This window comes from Lepidochelys olivacea, assembly GCF_965140295.1.
Source record: "Lepidochelys olivacea isolate rLepOli2 genome assembly, chromosome: 1".
NCBI classification, from domain to species: Eukaryota; Metazoa; Chordata; order Testudines; family Cheloniidae; genus Lepidochelys; species Lepidochelys olivacea.
Genome location: NC_140411.1, coordinates 140,016,744 through 140,037,417, shown reverse-complemented (window position 1 = coordinate 140,037,417; position 20,674 = coordinate 140,016,744). Strand labels below are relative to the sequence as shown.

General features: G+C 44.2%; 1 protein-coding gene across 7 annotated transcripts in view; it reads right to left on the bottom strand.

Annotated features, from left to right (window-relative positions):
* REPS2 (RALBP1 associated Eps domain containing 2) overlaps positions 1–20,674 on the bottom strand; it is a 150,149-nt gene that overhangs the window by 16,960 nt on the left and 112,515 nt on the right. For 3 of the 7 annotated variants that reach the window (XM_084631746.1, XM_084631744.1, XM_084631743.1), the window contains exons 14-15: positions 12,051–12,112; positions 10,485–10,565 (exon numbers count right to left, since the gene is read on the bottom strand). In XM_084631746.1, coding sequence (XP_084487872.1) covers positions 10,485–10,565; positions 12,051–12,112 — 143 coding nt within the window. The remainder of the gene's footprint in view (positions 1–10,484; positions 10,566–12,050; positions 12,113–20,674) is intronic. The other 4 variants (XM_084631747.1, XM_084631745.1, XM_084631749.1 and 1 more) reach the window with 2 other exon arrangements.

Genomic DNA, 20,674 nt, shown 5'->3' with positions numbered 1-20,674 from the left:
CTGCAAAAGTGCTCAGCTCCCAATGAAGTCTCACTGAAGTTAATAATGGGAGTAGAGTTAGACTTCCTTTGAGCATCGCAACCTACAACTAAACTGATCAAAACAGAAAGACCTCACAGCAGAACAATGTTACTTAAAATAAAATTTGTAAAAAGAAAGAAAAAAGTACCAGGTTTGGACACCATCAGATGCAGATATCAAATCAAGTGTTGATGCCAATACTAAAGGATAAGATTTCAGGATGTCCTGCCAATCTGATGCCACAGCATTTTTTATGTTTATTGGCTATTTGAGTGCCTTGGGCATAGGGCACCCATTAAAACAACAGCTTCAGTGATTGCAGGGCTACATTTCTATTGTACTATTCGCTGCTGTCAAAAGCCATCGGTGTTGGTACTGCCCTGCCTATTCATTTGTGATCATGACGATCATACCCCAGTGTGGAATGCGAATCTGACAATATAACTGGGCACGACTAACTAGAGAGGTCAGATGGTTAAATACACAGATTTTATAAAAGAAAGGAATCAGTTCTGGTACAGGAGCTGATGTAACATGAATACAAACCACTGGCTGTCATGTCCTTAAAGTGCCACCTAGTGGCATTTAGAACAGGTCATTACTGTGTTTCTCAGAACACAGGACGCACAAGAGATGCATGCATATTCATTGGCTTGGGACTGATCTGGTGGTTCTGAATTCATTCACAAGGCAGGCAGATAACAGGCTACACTGGAGACAGCATGTATGAACTCTTCTGAACTTTCCATTTCCTCTTATAAAAAGGAAGCCTAGTCTATACCTAAATGTTTTCCTAACGTAGCTACATTAGGTGTATGAAAAAAAAATCAGCCCCCTAACCAACATAGCTATGCCAGCAAAAGACCTAGGATAGAAGCAGTTATACCAGTAATAAAGTCCTTTTACCAGTATTGTTTATTTTGTTCGGAGAACTGGTATAAGCTACAGCAGCAAAAGCATTCCCCCTCACTAGTCCCACTCAGATTTTAAAGGAATAGTCGTACAGCCAACGGGTGTGTTACTTTTTCATGAGCTGCCTCTGTTGGGGATTTCTCCTTTGAGGAAGATCCAGAGAAGAGGTACCAGTCAGGAGGGCCTGGGCAACACCAGAGACACAATGTACCTCAGGGGATTCATGGGATTTAGGAGCCAGACCTCTTTCCTCATGGAGGGGCAATCTCTCTCTCCCCAGTAAAAGAATGCAGAGGATACTCCGCAAGAAGCAGCTACAGGTATTCGTCCATGGGCATGACCTGGTCTAAAGCTATTTCAGAAACGGTGTGCCATTTATAATGGCAACTTTTTTCTTTTGGCTGGGGATTTTCCCCCCATTCATTTCAGTGCCTTCACCTTTGGGCCCTACATACCAGCACCTGTCCTGCTTCCTGTGGGCTGAGTGCAAGTTGCTCCAGAATATGCCACAACGCCACTCTGAGCAGCTGCTACAGAGTATGGGGAGAAGGTGATCACTGACGAGCAATGTGAGGTGTGCTCCCTCTATTCTATTCCATTCTCTAGCTCTTTTATCAAGCTCATCAGGAAATACCTGGGCACCCCTCCTTCTTCATTCCGGAGCTGAGCAACACGCTGTGATTTTACAACTCTATGGTATGAGGAATTCTTCCTTGGTGCTAAAGACTTCATTCTTTTACTGTGGAGTCTGAAAGTCTTCAGCATGTAAGCACCACCGTACAACTTAAATGCAAAGCCTTGTCTACACATGAAAGTAGCATCACTTTAACGACATTGGTATAATTAAAGCACTGCAACCTACTGAATGCGGATGCAATTAGACCAGGGGCGGGCAAACATTTTGGCCTGAGGGCCACATCGAGTTTCAGAGATGGTATGGAGGGCAGGCTGTGCCTCCCCAAACAGCCAGGCGTGGCCCAGGACCCCCCCCCCCGCACTTCTCACCCTCTGACACCCCACCCCCCGGGACCCCTACCCCATCCAACCACCCCTTCTCCCTGTCTGCCCCCGGTGCCCCATCCACCCCCCCCCGACTGGCCCCCCAGGACCCCTACCCCCATTCAACCCCCCTGTTCCCCACCCTCTGACTGCCCTGCCCCCTATCCACACCCCCGCCCTCTGACCACCACCCTGAACTCCCCTGCCCTCTGTCCAACACCCCCCTGTTCCCTGCCCCTTATCGTGTTGCCTGGAGCACCGGTGGCTGGCTGCACCGCCGCGCAGCACAGAGCACCGGGTCAGGCCAGGCCCTGCAACGGCGCTGCCCCAGGAGCTCGCAGCCCCACGGCCCAGAGCACTGTGCCGGCGGCGCAGTGAGCGGAGGCTGCACGGGAAGGGGGACAGCAGGGGAGGGGCCAGTAGCGAGCCTCCTGGGCCAGGAGCTCAGGGGCTGGGCAGGAGGGTCCCACGGGTCAGTTTGCCCACCTCTGAGTCAGACGGATAGATAAGCTATACTTGTATAAGGCATCTTTAGACTGTTATAATTGCGTCCACACAAGGGGTTGTACCAGTATAGCTATTTTGGTTTAAAAAAAAAAATCACATCCCTAACTGACACAGTTATAGTGGTTCAAAACCTGTGTGTATACCAGGCCTAAGACTATACTGTTTTGGGAAAGAGCAACAAAAGACTAAACAAAAGACTAACAGCACCGTACTCTTCTATTTCAAAATTCTTCAGAAGCCTCACTGCTCACACAGACCAATGTACAGCAGTTCATATTCCAAAGAGATATTCCTCCTATGTTCCTCAGCTGCACATCATATTCATATTTTCTGGGGATACTCTTACCCTCAAAGCAGGGGTTTAAATCTGACTAAGAAGCTTCCATTCTAGAGGAATGTACTAGCAAGGCTCAGATCTCAATCTCCTACTGAGCGATCATACTTGTAGCTCAGCACCTAATAATAAGTTTTCCCTAATGGACAGAGAAGAGGACAGTGTCAAGGCCCCTGCTTTTTATTCAGACATTCTGTGACCCTGGGCCAGTCAGCCATAACCTCTCTATTGTTATCAGTAACAACATCTATCTGATGGGTTGTTGGAAGGCTTGCTTAATTGTTTAGTACTTTGAAGTCCTCAGATGGCAGGTTTAGATAAATGCAAAAATTACATTATTTTACATTTCATTTTTGTTTTTAGGTTCCGGTCCTCACTCCTCAAGCAAAGCAGGATTATACACAGATTCCACCCTCACTTTGCTAGAAGGAAGTGCATGATTGACCTTCCAGAGCAAAACAGATAACACACTTCATATTTCTGTTATATTGAAACATTTCTGCTGGAGAGAAATACATATGGAGGGCCTGATCTTGCCAACACTTACAGGAGTGCTGGAACAATTTGTATAGTGAGTGTGCTGAGAGCTATTGAACCAAACTATAAACCCTGTATATGATGGAAACCACTTCAAGCCAAGGGGTGTGGCAGCACCCCTCATTCCAGCACCTATTAACACTTATGCACAAGAGAAACTTTGCACATATTAACAGGTTTCAGAGCAACAGCCATGTTTGTCTGTATTCGCAAAAAGAAAAGGAGGACTTGTGGCACCTTAGAGACTAACACATTTATTTGAGCATAAGTTTTCGTGAGCTACAGCTCACTTATGCTCAGATAAATTGGTTAGTCTTTAAGGTGCCACAAGTCTTCCTTTTTTTTTTTGCGAATACAGACTAACACGGTTGCTACTCTGAAACACTATGCATCCGATGAAGGGAGCTGTAGCTCACGAAAGCTTATGCGCTAATCAACTGGTTAGTCTCTAAGGTGCCACAAGTCCTCCTGTTCTTTTTGCACATATTAGTAGCCCAACTGAAGTCAACAGGACTATTCAAGTGAAAAAAGCTACCCATATGTGCAAAAGTGTTCACAGGATCACCAGATGCTTATCACCTGTAGTGCCACTTCTTTAATTTACAAAGAGGAGAGCGCAGAAGAGCTTATCTGTAAGGTGAAGTGGACTCTTAAACATGCATTACACTCTATCGGATACTAATTATACCTTCTGTCAATTATAAGTAGGTTAATTTTGAGGGACAGCTTTTTCTCCTTTCTATATGTTCACATTTTTGTGTTTCAAATCAATTTTTCTGTTTAAAGGCTATTCCCAAAAAACCCAAGCCTTGTCCCTTCAGTTTCGGTGACCCTGGTATATACCACATTGAACTGTCAATTCTTTCTACAGCTTGTTACAAAAACTGTAAGCAATAAGGCAGAAATAAAACAGATAGGGATGCAAATGCAACAAGTTGCCAAGATCTTAGAGTGCTGACGGCTTTCTCAGCACTGTGCAATCCTGAAATTTTGAAAAGCGCTTTTTTAAAAAAGCTATCTGAGAGTTGGTGATAAGGTTTGGGGAAAAGGCAGTAAATATACACAAAGTTGCCACAATGTTCAACCAACTGCAATAATGCATGGGCCCAGATGGAAACATTAACAATCTGCTTTAATACTCCACTTTCACAGAACCATATTAATGTAAGCTGGAAGGGGGCATTTGCGCTCTGTTAGAGACACAGGCATATGATTCTCATTTTTAAAAAACTTCAGCAAAATACAAAATTGGTTTTTTTTTTATAATTTAAGATATTTGTCTCCCTATGGTAACCACTTTAGAAAAGGTTTCCCTGCATTTGTCACTGAACCCCAAAATAACTTATTAGATGTGCTGGTCACTATCATTTTAAACCCTTTTTATTTTTTTTGGTCTGGCTATTCTGGATTTAAGATATAATTTTCCCTGATAGAGGAGGATAATCCACTTGTATTGTATTCAAAGTGACAGATGGCAGAATATTTCATACTACAGAAGATTTATAGTTTTATTATAGTCACTGCCTTCTTTAGCATCTAACACATTGATTATACACCATATGTTAATCCACAGCACATAGGGTGGACTATATCAATCCTTTATAAAACAATTACTTTTTTCTCATACAATGTTTGTATATACAGGCTAAAAAGGGGTTTACCATGACTTAATAACGTAAGAAAAGATTGGCTCTACCTGTACCACTCTGTATGCAGGTACTAGGTTGCCATAACCTCAATACATCCTTTTGATTTCTAAAACAAAATTGTACCCGTCTAGCGCTCTAGATGTCCTGCCAGCACTTACAATCACATTCACAAATGTCAGCAAGGTTCAACACAAAAAAGCACACCAATTAGTCTAATGTTTAAACAAAAATACAGCCACAATAGAATAATAGAAACAAATCAACATATTCTGTCCCATTCACTCAATACCTTTACTTTCCCTGAATGCCTGAGCAAACAGATAGGTCATGCTAGGTGCCCTAAAGGTCAGCAGACTTGGACTATTTGGAACCAAAGGGGTGGGAGGAGAGAATTCCACATTCAAGGGACCCTCACAGAGATTATCCTGTTGACAGCTCTTTTTTAAATTCTGGTAATATTAAAATGGAATGAATTTTTTTATTCATCACACATGAAGGAGCCTGGTTCCAAAGACCATTACCTTCAGCAGAATGACTTATTGATTTCAATGGTAATTGGATAGTTGATTAATAATTATTTAGACTCTGATTCAAGGATAGGGTTAGATAGCAGATATCATTGCTAACATTTAAAAAAGGAATAGTGTGAAAACTTTAAGGCATTATCCAGTACCAGATTACATTTTCAGATCTAAACATACTAACAGTTGTAAAAATAATAATGTCTCAATTTTCAAATGAAATAATTGCAAATCTATTTTTTTTTTTTTTACTGACTGTTCCTGACAAGCCTTTTGTTCAGGATTCATTTTTGCACTACAACAGCTGATGTTATCACAGCTACTGAGAAAAGATCTGCACGGATTTAGGGTTTGTGATGTTATGAGCAGTTCCAACAGATACCTGGCATCCTGATCTCAGCGGTAAAATTAGAAAGAAATATCTTTTCAACTATTTTGCTTTTAAAAATTACAAATACAAGATTGTACGCTCTCTTTGTCTATGTCGGGGTGGGCAAACTATGGCCCAGGGGCCACATTCGGCCCTCCAGACATTTTAATCTGGCTCTCGAGCTCCCACTGGGGAGCAGAGTCCAGAGCTTACCCCACTCCAGCCGGGGAGTGGGGGTGGGGGCTTGCCCCTCTCTGCACAGCTCCTGGAAGCAGCAGCATGTCCCTCCTCCAGCTCCTATGCATAGGGGCAGCCGGGGGCTCTGCCTGCCAGCCCCGCAGCTCCCATTGGCTGGGAACCATTTTGCTTAGTTGATTTTTAATTTCATCCCTACTCTCCATTATTATTAGCATGGATCCCTGCTGCCACTAAATAACATGTATTTTGTTTGTATACACTGGCCAGATTGTCTCCCTAACCTTCTGTTATTATTAACTGTTTGTATTATTGTAGCGCCTAAGAGCCCTAGTCCTGGACCTGGACATCATTGTACTTGGAACTGTACAAACACAGAACAAAGAGATAGTCCCAGGCCCAAAGAGCATAGAGCAGCAGGTACTGGACAGTCTAGTTAGACTGATTCTATCCCTCCTTAATAACTGATCCTTTGAGCTACCAGTTATAGACACAAGAAGGAGGAAAATTTGCAAAACACGTTTATTCCTATATCTAAGAAAATAGTGCAGGAGGAGTATGTACAAAAACCACCACTGGATTTTATACAAGATAGCAGTGGAACTACATATACCCAATATTAGAAGGAAACACACTAGATCTGTAGATGGAAAATACTTCAAAATAATTTATTAGCCAAAACAGAAGACTAGCCTTTGTCTAAATCTACTTCTATTAAAAAGTCTTTCCAGCAAACTTTCACAGTGACTTGGGAAAACCTGGATTGCCTTTAAAAAATACAGAAACACAATATTAGTGAATGAAGGTAATGCAGCTGATGTAATATATTTGGATTTTAATAAAGCATTTGATACGGTGTTTCACAAAATCTTACAGGAAAAATTAATTCAAATTGGCTTACAGAGGAAAAAGGAGATGTGGATTGTAAACTGGATAAAGAGACCATAAACAATAGCTTAGATACCTCTCTATGCTACAGTATCTAAGCACTGATGAAAGGCAAATTTATTTATTGCAGTTACCACAGGAACACTGAGATTAATTTCATAGCATTAGGAAAATTTTTCGTGAAAACTATATTGAAACAGGGGTCCATTGTGTGAACTGGTACAGATGAGGATTTGGACTCAGTGCAGACTGTGACAACAGATAAGATCACAGAGGATATGGGTTACAGTAATTCCTCAGGGAATGTCAAGAAGAAGTAAATGCATGGTTAATCAACCAAATCCTCAAGTTCTATAGATAGATGACAAGGATGCATGCACACCCACAAATGTATCTATGGGGCTACGAGTCCGGAGGAACAAACCCAGCTGCCATTTCCCCCATTACTGGCTCACCCGAAGACAACATTCCCAACTCCTTAGGCCCAGGAGAGGGCCTGGGAAACAGAGCCGGTTTAAGGCAATCCAGTGCCCTAAACGACAGCTCTGGGAAGCACCTCCAGAGCTCTGCCCCCATGGCTCTGTGCCCAGCCACACCCCTCCCCATATGAAGTGATGATAACAGAAACCTCTTTCCCCTCCCAGGCAGCGACAGTGGTATGATGATCCTTTCTACACCACAGGAGAAGCAAGATGGGCCCCCCTGCCTCTTAAGAGGCAGGAGTGGCAGCTGACCCCCTCCCCCACCACTGATATTTACCCCAATAACCAGGATATATCTGCTTTGGTTGGTGGGCAAGGCCTGCTGCATTCTTCTCCTTCTGCTACATGCAGAGTCCTCTGCTGGGTTGGCCTTGTCGGGGGCACACAGAGCAGCAAGCCTTGGAGTCAACAGCCTATTTTGATGCATGGGACAGTGCACATCACTTAGAGCTGTTGTTTCAAGCTGTCTGCAGATTCAGGCAAACATCTCTGTATCGGTTACATTTGGGGGGCATACAATTTCAAAATTTTCTTCCCAACTATGAAATCTAGCAACTTTCCTTTTTAAAAAAGATAAGAACTGAGATTCAGATGTAATCACAAGACTCCAGGGGCAGAGGTCTTTGGCATAGGCCTATGGTGCCTTTGTAGGGTGGCCAACTTTCTAATTTGTGAAAACTGGACACTGAGTGCCGGAACTTCCCCTGCCCCCTGCTCCGCCTCTTCCCCCGAGGCCCCGCCCCCCAGTCCTCTTTCCATCCGACCATCACTCGCTGCTCTCTCCATCACCCTCTCCCTGCCAGCTGAGCAGGGCTCTAGGGGTAGAAGTGTGACTGGGGCAGGACATTGGAGAGAAAGCCGGGCTCTGGGGGTGAGTAACTGGGCAAGATGGGGGAGGCAGAGCCAGGCTCTGGAGGTGGCGGGGTGACTGGGGCAGGGTGGGGGAAGGAAAGGCATGATCTTGGGGTGGAGGATTGAGTGGGGCAGGATGGGACAGGGAGAGCAACTCTCGGGGCAGGACCAGGGAGCCGCCAGTACCTCTCTCTGTGGGAGCTGTTGCTAAGTGCTCCTCCAGGCTCCAGCGGCAGTAGCTGCTCTTCCCCCCGCCCCCAGTGGCGGAGGCAATTACTACAAGTAACTGGACTTTTAGTGTCCGGTCAGCACTGCTGACTGAACACTGCCAGGTTCCCTTTTCGACCGGACTTTCTGGTCGAAAACTGGGCACTTGGCAACCCTATGCCTAAATCCAGCCATGATGGGTTTCATTTAATAGGAAACAGGGTACTTTGCCTGGAAAGCAGGACCAGGGTTGAGGATACCTGTGTCAGCCACACATTTTATTAAGTGTACTATAACCGACCAATGGCCCAATCCTGCTTATCCACCATTTAGCTAAGGTGAACTATAAGTCAATAAATAACGTGGTGGGTTGGATGTGGGCAGAGTGTGATGAATTTGTGACATAACTAGAAGTGTTTAGTGCTATAAATTACTGTGTTGTTTCAATAATATAGTGAGGTTGACTGCCTAGGAAGTACTGGCAGGAAGAGGGAAGTCTAACAAAAAAGCTGAAACAATTTCTGAAAACTACAAAAGTATGGGACAAAAGTTAAAGCTCCATTTCTACATTGTTATTGATTACTCTCACACAGGAGCTTCTTTCCAATTAAAATATAATTACTAAACTTCTATCCTACCATAACTCGCTGATACACAACAGTGCCTGGAGTCCAGTGAACCCCTTAATTTCATTCTATTAGTATGTCTTAACTGCACAGTTAAACTGGGCTCTTACTAGGCTTTAGCCCACACTCCCCTACCATCTACACAGGAAAACCTCTGACCCAGTCTGGAGAGTCTTTAAGTCTGGGCTAGTTTACACAACTGTGAGGTGGATTAGAACTTGAGCTCCACTTTCACTTGGGTTGGAACCCTCTCACTTTGCAGTGAGAATACCAGCTAACTCACTCAAGTACTGATAGTCCTCAAACCTTTTCTACAATTCCCCCTGAAGGTCAAAGTTCTCCCACGACTGACTGGGAAAGAATCCTAGAAAGTCTCAACACAAGGAACCATGGACTATGCCCCCAGAGCCACATGGGTGAATGCAGAAACAGCGAGGATGCAGTAACGCGGATTGGGTTTTCCTGTGAGGACTCTCACCCTGGACTAGGCTAAGGTGGGTGCCAATCACCCAGGTTAACTGTGCAGGGAACACATACCCTAAACACCTAACCAATCCTAGCTACCTCCCAGTCATCCATGGAAAACTCCAGTTTCAGAATAAATTGTTTCCATCTTCCTACACTCCAATTGATTTCCAAAATAATGTCAAAATAATCACACCATAAGTATGCACAAGTAGTGCAGGGCAGCCTAAAAAATACTTGGGATATTTCATTCCCAAGCTACATCTGTGAATCAGGGTACTTAGCTATATATGGATATTGAAATGTTAAGGCAATAAAAAGGATTTCCAATAACACTGTAGAAAATTAGTTGAAACAGAAATTTAAGAAGAGCAAGATAAGTCCTAAAACAGGTAAAAGCTGAATATGTCACGCTGGTTTCAATGTTTTACTTCAGTTCTTCCTGATCCTGCCTCTATTTTGAAAACAGATTGGCTTCGCTTGAATTTATTCATGCTCTTTAAGTCAAGGGCCCCATTTGGGTAATGTAATCCATATGTTTGTTATAGCTGTACTTGCAATGATTAAGGATCAGAGAAGTTGAATTATGAACCCCATCCTCTATATACAATCTTGACCATTTAAAGGCACATTTTGATGACTAGGCACAGAAGATGTGAGCAAGGATGCAACTGACATGGTCTAAAATATTATTAAAATTATTTTTCAATTCAAAGTCAAAACAACAGTATTCTGAGAAGGCAGAAATATCTTTTTTAAAAAATCCTGCTGTAACGCCTTCCCACCCCTGATAATTTTTACAAGTGTCAGATGTTTCTCCAACACTACATATTTTGCAAGGAATAGCATATTGTACTGGGAGAGAAGAAAGCATCAGGAACTTTACATTGGAATCACTGTTTACAATTTTAGAGCGTACCTGTTCTTTTAGTCTGAACTCTGCATAGCTGGATTTGGCCTGTGCAACAGGCTCGGTATTTGTGACATGGTGAGGACCCTGCTGGATATGGAAATACATATGAGTGGCTCCCCGTTGCATGGTCAGAGAGAATAAAATCTATCACATGCTGAAAAAATAAGCAATTAGCAAAAGTATTACCTGTAGCACTGGTTTGATCCTCAAGAAAAGGGTTCTGTTTTGCTCATTTGTTTATTTTCCAGACGGGGTGACAGTAAGACTTTTGAGTGTGAAAGGGTACAGTGGAGATGGAGATGCAGCTGATGATGGAAGTGATATGAGGGAGGCAGGAAGCAATAATTCAGAGTAGAAGGGGGTGCGATGAATAGACACTACTTACAGGATATTAGGCAAAGCAAAGCTTTGATGGATGCACTAAGGTGCACGGCTAAGGTTGTAGTTGGATCAAAGAAGGCCTACGGAAGCAATCTATATAATCCTCCAAACAAAGGATTTAGCAAACTCCAAAGATAATTTAGAGGAGAAGGGGATGGAGAGAGAATTGTTGTTTATGACCCAGCAAGTGGAAACCTTCCCTTTACAGAATAAATGCCCCCAGCCTACCATTAGGGGGCACTATGCTGCTGGAGATTCTGACTTTTATTTGAGACCTAAAACTGAAGTCCTGACTGCTGATGGTCGACTCAAAGATGCCAATGCACTTTTTATGTGGAGTAGGAATGTTAGCTCTACAGTGGTCAGGGACTCAGTTCTACATCTCAGCTGAAAGATTAACATATAAAATAAATTGCCATGTAAGGCCAACTGGAGCCAATGGTATAAATGAATAAAACAGATAGACATTTTTATAGAAGAGGATTCAGAGAGGTAACAAACAAGGAAGTGAGGAAGCAATCACTATGATGGGTCTTGTTGAGCTAAATGGCCTTTCCTTATCCATCATTCCTTATGAACTAAAGAACCTACACATAGTACATTCCTTGGGATGACTGCTCATGATTAGATCCATTTGCTTTACACAATGGTTGTGTGACATTGATGAACCAAAAGTAAGTAAATCACAGCATGCCACTAAATAATGTAGCTAATGTGGGAGTTATTTCCTTTTAGCATGACTTTTCACACTGATATGTAATATATCATAATGTGATATGCATTTGCTCCCTGCACTGCCGCCTTGACAGCGTTTGCACCTTGAAAAGCAAGAAATAGGCTAGGAATCAAACCTGTGCCTTCCAGATAGCAAACACTACCATCAGACTAGCCTTATGGCACAGCTTGTAAATTACAATGTTTTCTACTGGACATACACAGCTCCACAATGATGAGCTGGAAGGAGTCCATAGTACGACATCATGGCATACTGGATAGACAGACCAAACAAAGATAACATTATCCATACACAAAAAGCCTGACATTGCAAAGCATTCTACAGATGAGTATTAGCTTTATAATGAGAATGGTTAGATATCCAAGCTTGCATGTATTTATTACCACAGTATAAAAACAACCACCATCACCCACCACTGTACACCAATTATCCACATACTGAAATTCTGTACATACCTGTGATACAAAAGGCCTAGGGGGCAGGGCAGGTGGTGGTGGTAACCAACCTGACTTCACAGCTGAAATGAGAGAGAAACAAATAAAATTAACTAATAAAACTAAAAACTAGACCAGTGGTTTGCAAACTTTTTGAACTGAGCCCCTTCTTTGAGTTACAATTTTTGGATGCACCCCCAAGCCAGACAAAAATAGACACATGCAAAAGTATGCTTGATAGCCTACTCGTAAACCTAACAGAGACCTTGACACAACTTTAATTAAATTACCTACACCTGTAAGTTTCAAATACACAGACACTTACCAATTGCACAGCCAAGGCTTCCTCAGCAGCAGGCTGCTTATACCTTGCAGCCAGGCTGCACCAGTAGGGCAGAGCCGATACCTGTCTCTCTGCCCCTCCCCACCGGGTTTTCCAGGTGTGGGAAAGCATGTGCCACTGTGTCTCAGGGTGGAGCCAGCGCTGGGCACAGAAATCAGCATGGTCGCAGCAAATGTTTACACTGACCCATAGTCTGGGTAGCCTGCTGAGGTAAGTCAGGAGGGGCCCCTGTGAGAGCTGGCCTGGGCCCCACCATGTGGTGCTGGCATGAGCCACCTGGCATCGCCGCTCACCCCCCAACCCTGAACATTCCTCCATTCTCTGTGGCATGCCTCCCTGACAATTTGAAAACCTCAGAACTAGACTATTTTCTCTGATGACTGTCAGCGAACAGGTGGTTTTCAACATTTTTAATGATGAAAATCAAACTGGGTCTCAACTGAACACAAATCTTTGCAAACACTGTTTGAAACCTCTTCCTGCTACAGCACACCCTCTGAAAAAGACCAGAGATTTAAATGCTATAAAAAGCTTACTGTTAAAGTAAAAGGTAAAGATATATTCAGTCAGCCACAAAGATATATACAGTCAGCTGAATGCAGCTAAAACAATTTGACTGTAGTTAAAGTATAGAGCTGGGGTGAAAGTCTACTTATTCTTAGGACTCTGTTCTTTGTCATTAACATTATTGCCTTTTTAAAGAACTAATGCAGTGTACTAATGTAGACATTAGGGTTTGCTCGAGACAAAATACACTGACAAGTCACAACGCCCAGTCAGAGAAGAAAATATCCCCCATGGAATTAGAATGGGTGCTTAAACGAAGCATACAGAGATCAGTTTTAGCTTTGATTTGGTTTCTTTATTTTGGGGGGGGGGCTTTGAGAGGAAAAAAGGATTTTAACAGTCAATTTTGGGCCCCTTTGGTAATGTAACAAAGCAACATCGTGCAATCTTTCATTCTGAGCCAGTGAACGGAGTTGGTAAGAACTATGCGGGCCATCCATTGTAATTCTCAATCTGGCTCTCGTTAAATCCCTAAAACCCATCTCAGGGCAGAACTGCAGGGAATATGAGGCTTTGTAAAGGCAGCTGTGATGAGAAGGACTAGATTAACCCATAGATATCAAGCGAGTTTCATCAAAGTCTTGAGTGATTTTCCCTTCTTGAGGCCCCTATGTTGTGTAGCCTTCCCACCACTTGCCTTTGAAAAAATACGAGTCAGCCTATCTCAGATTTGTGTTTATTTGTAAAGCCTAAAATGTAGCACTAAACCAACAATAAAAATAAAACAGCCCTTTTACTATAATAGTGCTAAACAAGGGGTTATATATATACACACACATCTATTTTTAGTTTTATCCATATTCTAAAAGACTACACAGACCATTACAAGTTACAGCATAGCCATTTAACTTATTAAAATGTATTCCATCTAAAATTTTCCAGAAGTTTTCCCTAATGCAAACCTGTTCATTTCCTTAAAAAAAAACAAAAAAACAAAGATCTGAAGCACTAAGGCCCAGATTTTTAAAGTTATTTAGGCGTTGTTACACTCAGTGTCGCAATAATGGGACCTACACTCCTAAGTGCCTAAATCCCTTTTGAAAATGAGATTTAAGTCCCTAAATCAGTTAGGTATTGCAATGCTGAGTGCAGCGACGCCACAGTCGCTTTAAAATCTGGACCCAAGTACACAGAGATGTTAGTGTAAAAATGCAAGGGTAAAACATTGAATACAGTTGTATTGGCTAACTACAGCTCAAAAGAGGTGTGTGACACACAAGATGGAAAAAACAAAGAAGTGCCAAACAGGGATGCAGAACTATTGAATCCTAATTTAGGTTACCTATGGAAAATGCTTATATACTGAAGGTATAAAAGACTAACCAAAGTCACAAAGTATCCAAACAGGCAGAGATTAAGTTACTAGGACCCTTCACCCCATTTAGTCAGCTACCCCACCTCCCCACCCCAGCGTCTCCCACCCGCTGGCGGCCCTGCCAATCAACTCCTCCCCCTACCTCCCAGCACCTCCTGCCCACCGCAATTAGCTGTTCCACGGCGTGCAGGAGGCACTGGGAGGAGAGGGAGGAGTGGGAATGGGGGGCACTTGGGGGAGGGGACACAACTGGGCAGGAAGAAGTGGGGCAGAGGCAGGGCCTTGGGGAAAAGGGTGGAGTGGGGACAGGGCGTGGGGCTGAGCAGGGGTTGAGCACCCCCAGGGAAAGGAGGAAGCCAGCACCTGTGCTGTCTTTAACCTCAACATTGCTCCAGAGAATACAGCATCTAATATATATTCTGTATCCCCCAACACCCATCACTCTATCCCAGTGATACGCTTGATCCTCAGAGAAATGATGATATTCTATACCAAGGAAATTAGTTTGCCTAACAGGGAAAGCATGTTCTGAAGTTGCTCCCAAGCTCAGAACTTGTACTTGGTACCCCACAACACTGCCAGAATGGTCCACACAACCTTCCTTATTAAAATTACTTCACACTGAAGTGGTCAAGTAGAGCACAGAGCATCTTATTTCAGCTTTTAAAATATGCCACATTTGAGAGTTTAGTATTTTAAGCTAGTGAGATACTTAACCATGCGAATTTGACCCAGTTTCCTCTTTTTTTAATCCTACAAATTCTAACTTAAGCTATTCATGAAATATTCATAAAATCCCTGCTGTTTCAGAACATCTATGGCCTGTCGTTAGAAGGAAATCATGCTTATGTTAGCACAATTGCCAGAGAAGATTTGGAGTCAGCTGACTTTTGAAAAGTAATAACTTCTTATAAAAAACATGCATTGTTTTTTCCCAAAGAGGCAATGAAAAGTGTGTTAATGACACACTTAGGTGTCATTCCCCTAAAAAACGAGCATGCTATAAAACAAATACATTTTTGCACATTTCAGCAGCTGTCCCGTAATTGTAGATGACTCTGGAAGGACAGCCTTTCTTGGAAACCAGTCTACACAGGGTTTGTCAGTGTTGGGTTCTGTCTGTTAAAGATGGAATTGTTGTGTGTTCTTTGGAAGTATCAGCTAGCACAGCAAACAGTTCTTTCCAAGGTGAACACAAATATCAGGCTTCTTTCCTAGAAAACGGCAGCAAGTAACTGGAAAAGAAGAGGTTACTTACCATAACTGGATGTTCTTTGAGCTATGTGATCCCTATCTGTATTCCACTGGGGTTACAGATGCGCATCATATGCCCTGAGAAGGAGAATTTGAAAGTAGTGTCCACTGATTCATACATGCACCCTGACTCACCTTGTGCTTCCGTCTGAGGCGACAAAGGGTGAGGCGAATTGACCACGTCTCCAGTTCCTTTTCCACAGTGAATCTGACAGATCCAAAGCAGAGGAGAAGGAGGGCGGGAAGTGGAATACAGATAGGGACCACACATCTCAAAGACCCTCAGTTACAGATAAGTACCTCCTCTTCTTCTTTGAGTGATCCTCCCTATGATATTCCACTGGGGGTGACTGACAAGCAGGACCTAAGTTGGAGGAGGGTGCAAGGATGGGGATGGAAGGGTCATGCGGAGAACCACCGTGCCAAAGGAGACATGCACTGCTGAGTCCTGTAACAAGGCATACTGTGTTGCAGATGTATGGACAGAACTCCATGGGGCTGCTCTATGTATGTCTATGAGAGGAACATGCCGTGGTCATTGCTTCAGGTCTAGTGGAGTGAAGCTGTACCCCTGTGGTGGGAGGTATGTTCGACAGCTGGTAGCAGAGTTTAATGCAGCCAGAAATCCATTTGGAGATTCTCCAGGTGGATATGGCCTGTCCCAATTCTCTCTGCTACCACAACAAACAGTCTAGGGGACTTCCTGATTGTTTGTGTTCTCTGCAGGTAAAAGGCCTGACCTCATCGGACATTGAGGGAATGGAGTCTACATTCTTCTGCAGACACATGCAGTTTCTGGAAGAAAACAGTAAGTGAATGGATTGGTTAATATGAAACTGGGAGATCACCTTTGGTAAAATTTTGGGTGTAAGCATAAAAAGACCTTATCCTCGTGAAATACTGTAAATGGCGTGTCCACCATTAGAGCTCTGAGTTCCCCAACTCTTCTCACTGAAGTGATAGCAACAAAAAAGGCAACCTTCATGGAGAGGAGGGACATGGATCAAGACATCATTGGTTCAAAAGGGGAGGTTGTTAATCCCAATCCTTGTTGTAATAAGGCGTTCAGTTCTTGGGTGAAAAAACTGTCATGAGAGTGGTCCCCAAAAGGGGATGGGGCAAAGGGTCTTGGAGCATTACAAACTCAATCATATCTCCAAGGCGGATGATATTCAGCACTCATTTGTCCCTTGTTATTGCACTCCAAGTGTGAAAAAAAAGTGCTAAATAACCCCCAAAAGGAGTCAAAGGGTCGTGAGGTGTTAGGCTCACGTGGTTGGCAGCTCTTGAGCTCACATCAAGAAGTTACATCAAAAATACCTCTTGGTTTGGGTTGGGTTTGAGACTGAAGCCTGAGGGAGGTCCCAGAGAAACGAGACCTTTGGACCTTTTGTCGCTTGCATGGAGGTTCATAGGGTCTATGTTGGTAAAACTGTGGAGACCTGTACCTCTGTGTGGATGACAGGCAGTGGGACTTTCATTTCGAGGCAGAAGTGTAGATGTCCAATGAGCAAAGAGTAGCCCTAGAGTCTTTTAGTGTATGCAAACACTCATTTGTCTTCTGGTTAAAGAGATGGGATTCATCAAAAGGGAGATCCTCTATTGTGTTCTGGACCTCCCTAGAAAAACCAAAAGCAAGAAGCCAAGACTCGACACAACACGATGGTTGTAGCCATGGCCCTGGAAGAAGCATCAGCTGCATCCACTGTGGATTGTAGGGCAGTTCTGGCTATGAGTTTCCCTTCCTTGCCAAGGGCCTGAAAACGGGCATGGTCTTAGCAAATTCCTCTAATTTAGCATAATTCAGGAAGTCATACTGAGCCAACGCCGCTTGATAATTGGCTGTCCTGAATTGTAAACTGGAGGAAAAGATTACTTTTCTCCCCAGTAGATCCAGACACTTCCCTTCCTTGTCCGCAGGTGTGGATCGAGTGTGTTTGTTGTTTAGCCATTTCTGCAGTAGCCTGAACTACCAGTGAGTTTGGAGCTGGGTGGGAGAAGAGGAATTCTGAGCCTTTGGCCAGGACATAGTAGCATCTCTCTATTCCTTTAAGGGTGGTGGTACATGTGTCAGAAGTGTGTCAGACTGTCCTGGCTGGCTCCAGTATGGCTCCATTGATTGGTAGTGCTAATCTTGTCAGTCCCAAAGCGTGAAGAACGTCCAGAAGCTTATGCTGAGTGCCTTGGATCTCTTCCAGAGGAATGTGGAGTTCCCCCCACAATACCCTGTAAAAGATTTTGAAATTGAAGTCATCCAGTAGGGAAAGGGATGATGTAGTCACAGCTTCGTTCAGCGATGAGGATGGGAATCTAGCTGGCTCCAGCAGAACTGCCAGAATTGGGGTATAAAATTCTTCCCCTGTTATTGGATCCATGGGCATGCCTGATGGATCCCTCAGAGGAGGGGTGGGGGAGAAACAGGTGGCGACTCTTGAAGACTGGGTGGGCTCCAAAGGAGGATACTGTGCTCAGGGTCGCCAATAAGGAGGATCAACAGGAGGTTGCAGGAGTCCTCATGGCGTGGGGCACCAGTGGCTTCTGGGAAGGTGAGGAGGTAGTTGCTCCCATGGATGTCAGTCTACGTGATGGAGTGGTGTGGTAGAGACGGTTCTTCCCCCAGTTCCAATTCATCGGAAGAGGAAAAGGCGGACTCCGGTACCAATAGCAGTACCATTGGTCAAAGAGCGCATGACACATGTGAGGAGGCCATACCGTAGGCATATCCAGTGGCAGGGACTTGAGTTCTCTGTAAGTGGGAGGACCAAATGGAGGAAGAGACTCTGGATCCAGTAAGGTGAAGCCATCTTGGGGTGCAGTCACATCGGGATCTCCCTAGTTTAGCGGGCACTCTCTCTTTTCCAGTTGCCAGTAGCAGTGCTGAAGTCTTTCCTCGTGCAGGAGGGTCTCACGTTGTGTGAAGTGCCAGAGATGGCAGTATGACAGTTCACCGCCCGGAACCCGCGGATCCCATTGTTCATGGGTCTTCATCTCATGCCTGTGGGACTCGGAACATGCTGTGTTCCCTTGGGCTGAGCTGGTGGAGGGAATGTCCAGTTTCTCTGATTTGGAGGAAGACCTAGTTCCATGCTTATTGGAGTGCTTCCTAATCTCCCGACTAGGCTCTGCCATTGGGCCTTTGGGGGTGGGTCCATCAGCACCGGAGTCAGACATAACAGCAGGAGGCACACTCCTTGCTGAATCAAGCTAAATGTACAGGGGGGGTTCCCCGACTTGGGTCTGAATGTGGTCTCATGGCCACCTCCATTTGATGCCTCCAGAGACAAAGTGCTTAGCCTTCTTGGGTGCAGCTGGGAAAGGACTGGTAAATACCGCACATAGCCACGGTGTGAGCTTCTCCCAGGAAGTAGAGGCAGCATTGGTGTTTGTCAGTTACGGAGAAGGATTGCGGGCAAGAAGCACAGAGTTTGAAGCCCGGAGTTCTGCAGGGGGCAGGGGCAGGTAAATCCCCCAAGTCTGCTCTAGTCTAACTGTTAAAACTAGTAACTACTAAAACTAGGAAAGAAATAAACCCACTAAAACTACAGCTAAAACTGATAAAACTATTTGTAACTGTAATTATTAAAATTGCGTCAGAGACCATTACACTGAAGGCTCCGACCCGGACCATGTGGCGCTGAGAAAGAGCTGGAGATATGGTCAGTCCGCCCCGTCCTTTTTTCCCTCAGACAGAAGCACGCAGCGAGTCAGGGCGCATATGTGGACCAACGGACACTACTTTCAAATTCTCCAACTCCAGGCACGTGGTGCGCATGACTAACGCGCAGTGGAATGCAATATGGACCATTTCTCGAAGAAGCAGTAATCCTTCCCTCAGGCTGCTCAATCACACCTTAAGGGTGCAGCAGCCCCCAAGACTGCTGCACTCTCTTCTCCCCATTCCACAGGTTGTGGTGAGGTAGAAATGGCCACTGGATCCATTAGTCCTATCCTAACCCACCTACCTTCTAGCCCACTCCCATGTCCTCCTTCCTCCTCACGCCAGAAAAGCCTCTGTACATTAAAGCACAGTGAGCTAATATGGAGCACAATTATGAGGTATGCGAGAGATGCAGAGCGATCCTGGAATTATGCCTGACGAGTTCTGCTGCATCCAGAGCTGCTGGAGTCCACAGATTTTCTTCACACAGGAAGGAGGAGTAAATTCTGGAGGATTGGGGCCTTGGTGTCCAAGTCCTAAAAAGCTATTTCTACCACAGTTTGCATAGAGTTTGCCTCACTATTCAGTGACTTCGCAACATTGATATTAGAATGAGCAGCATACTTTAAATCTTAAAAAAAAAAAAATATCATGGTCAAAGTAGCTTGTGTGTACCAGTGAAAGAAGCTATTAAGGATCTACAACCTATCCTAAAGGATGACCCAACACTCTCACAAATCTTGGGAGACAGGCCAGTCCTTGCCTACAGACAGCCCCGCAACCTGAAGCAAATACTCACCAACAACCACATACCACACAACAGAACCACTAACCCAGGAACTTATCCTTGCAACAAAGCCCGTTGCCAACTGTGCCCACATATCTATTCAGGGGACACCATCACAGGGCCTAATAACATCAGCCACACTATCAGAGGCTCGTTCACCTGCACATCCACCAATGTGATATATGCCATCATGTGCCAGCAATGCCCCTCTGCCATGTACATTGGTCAAACTGGACAGTCTCTACGTAAAAGAATAAATGGACACAAATCAGATGTCAAGAATTATAACATTCATAAACCAGTCGGAGAACACTTCAATCTCTCTGGTCACGCGATCACAGACATGAAGGTCGCTATCTTAAAACAAAAAAACTTCAAATCCAGACTCCAGCGAGAAACTGCTGAATTGGAATTCATTTGCAAATTGGATACTATTAATTTAGGCTTAAATAGAGACTTGGAGTGGCTAAGTCATTATGCAAGGTAGCCTGTTTCCTCTTGTTTTTTCCTACCCTCCTCCCCCAGATGTTCTGGTTTAACTTGGATTTTAACTTGAAGAGTGGTCAGTTTGGATGAGCTATTACCAGCAGGAGAGTGAGTCTGTGTGTGTATGGGGGTGGGGCGGATGTGAGAACCAGGATTTATGCAGGAAATAGCCCAGCTTGATTGTCATGCACATTGTGTAAAGAGTTGTCACTTTGGATGGGCTATCACCAGCAGG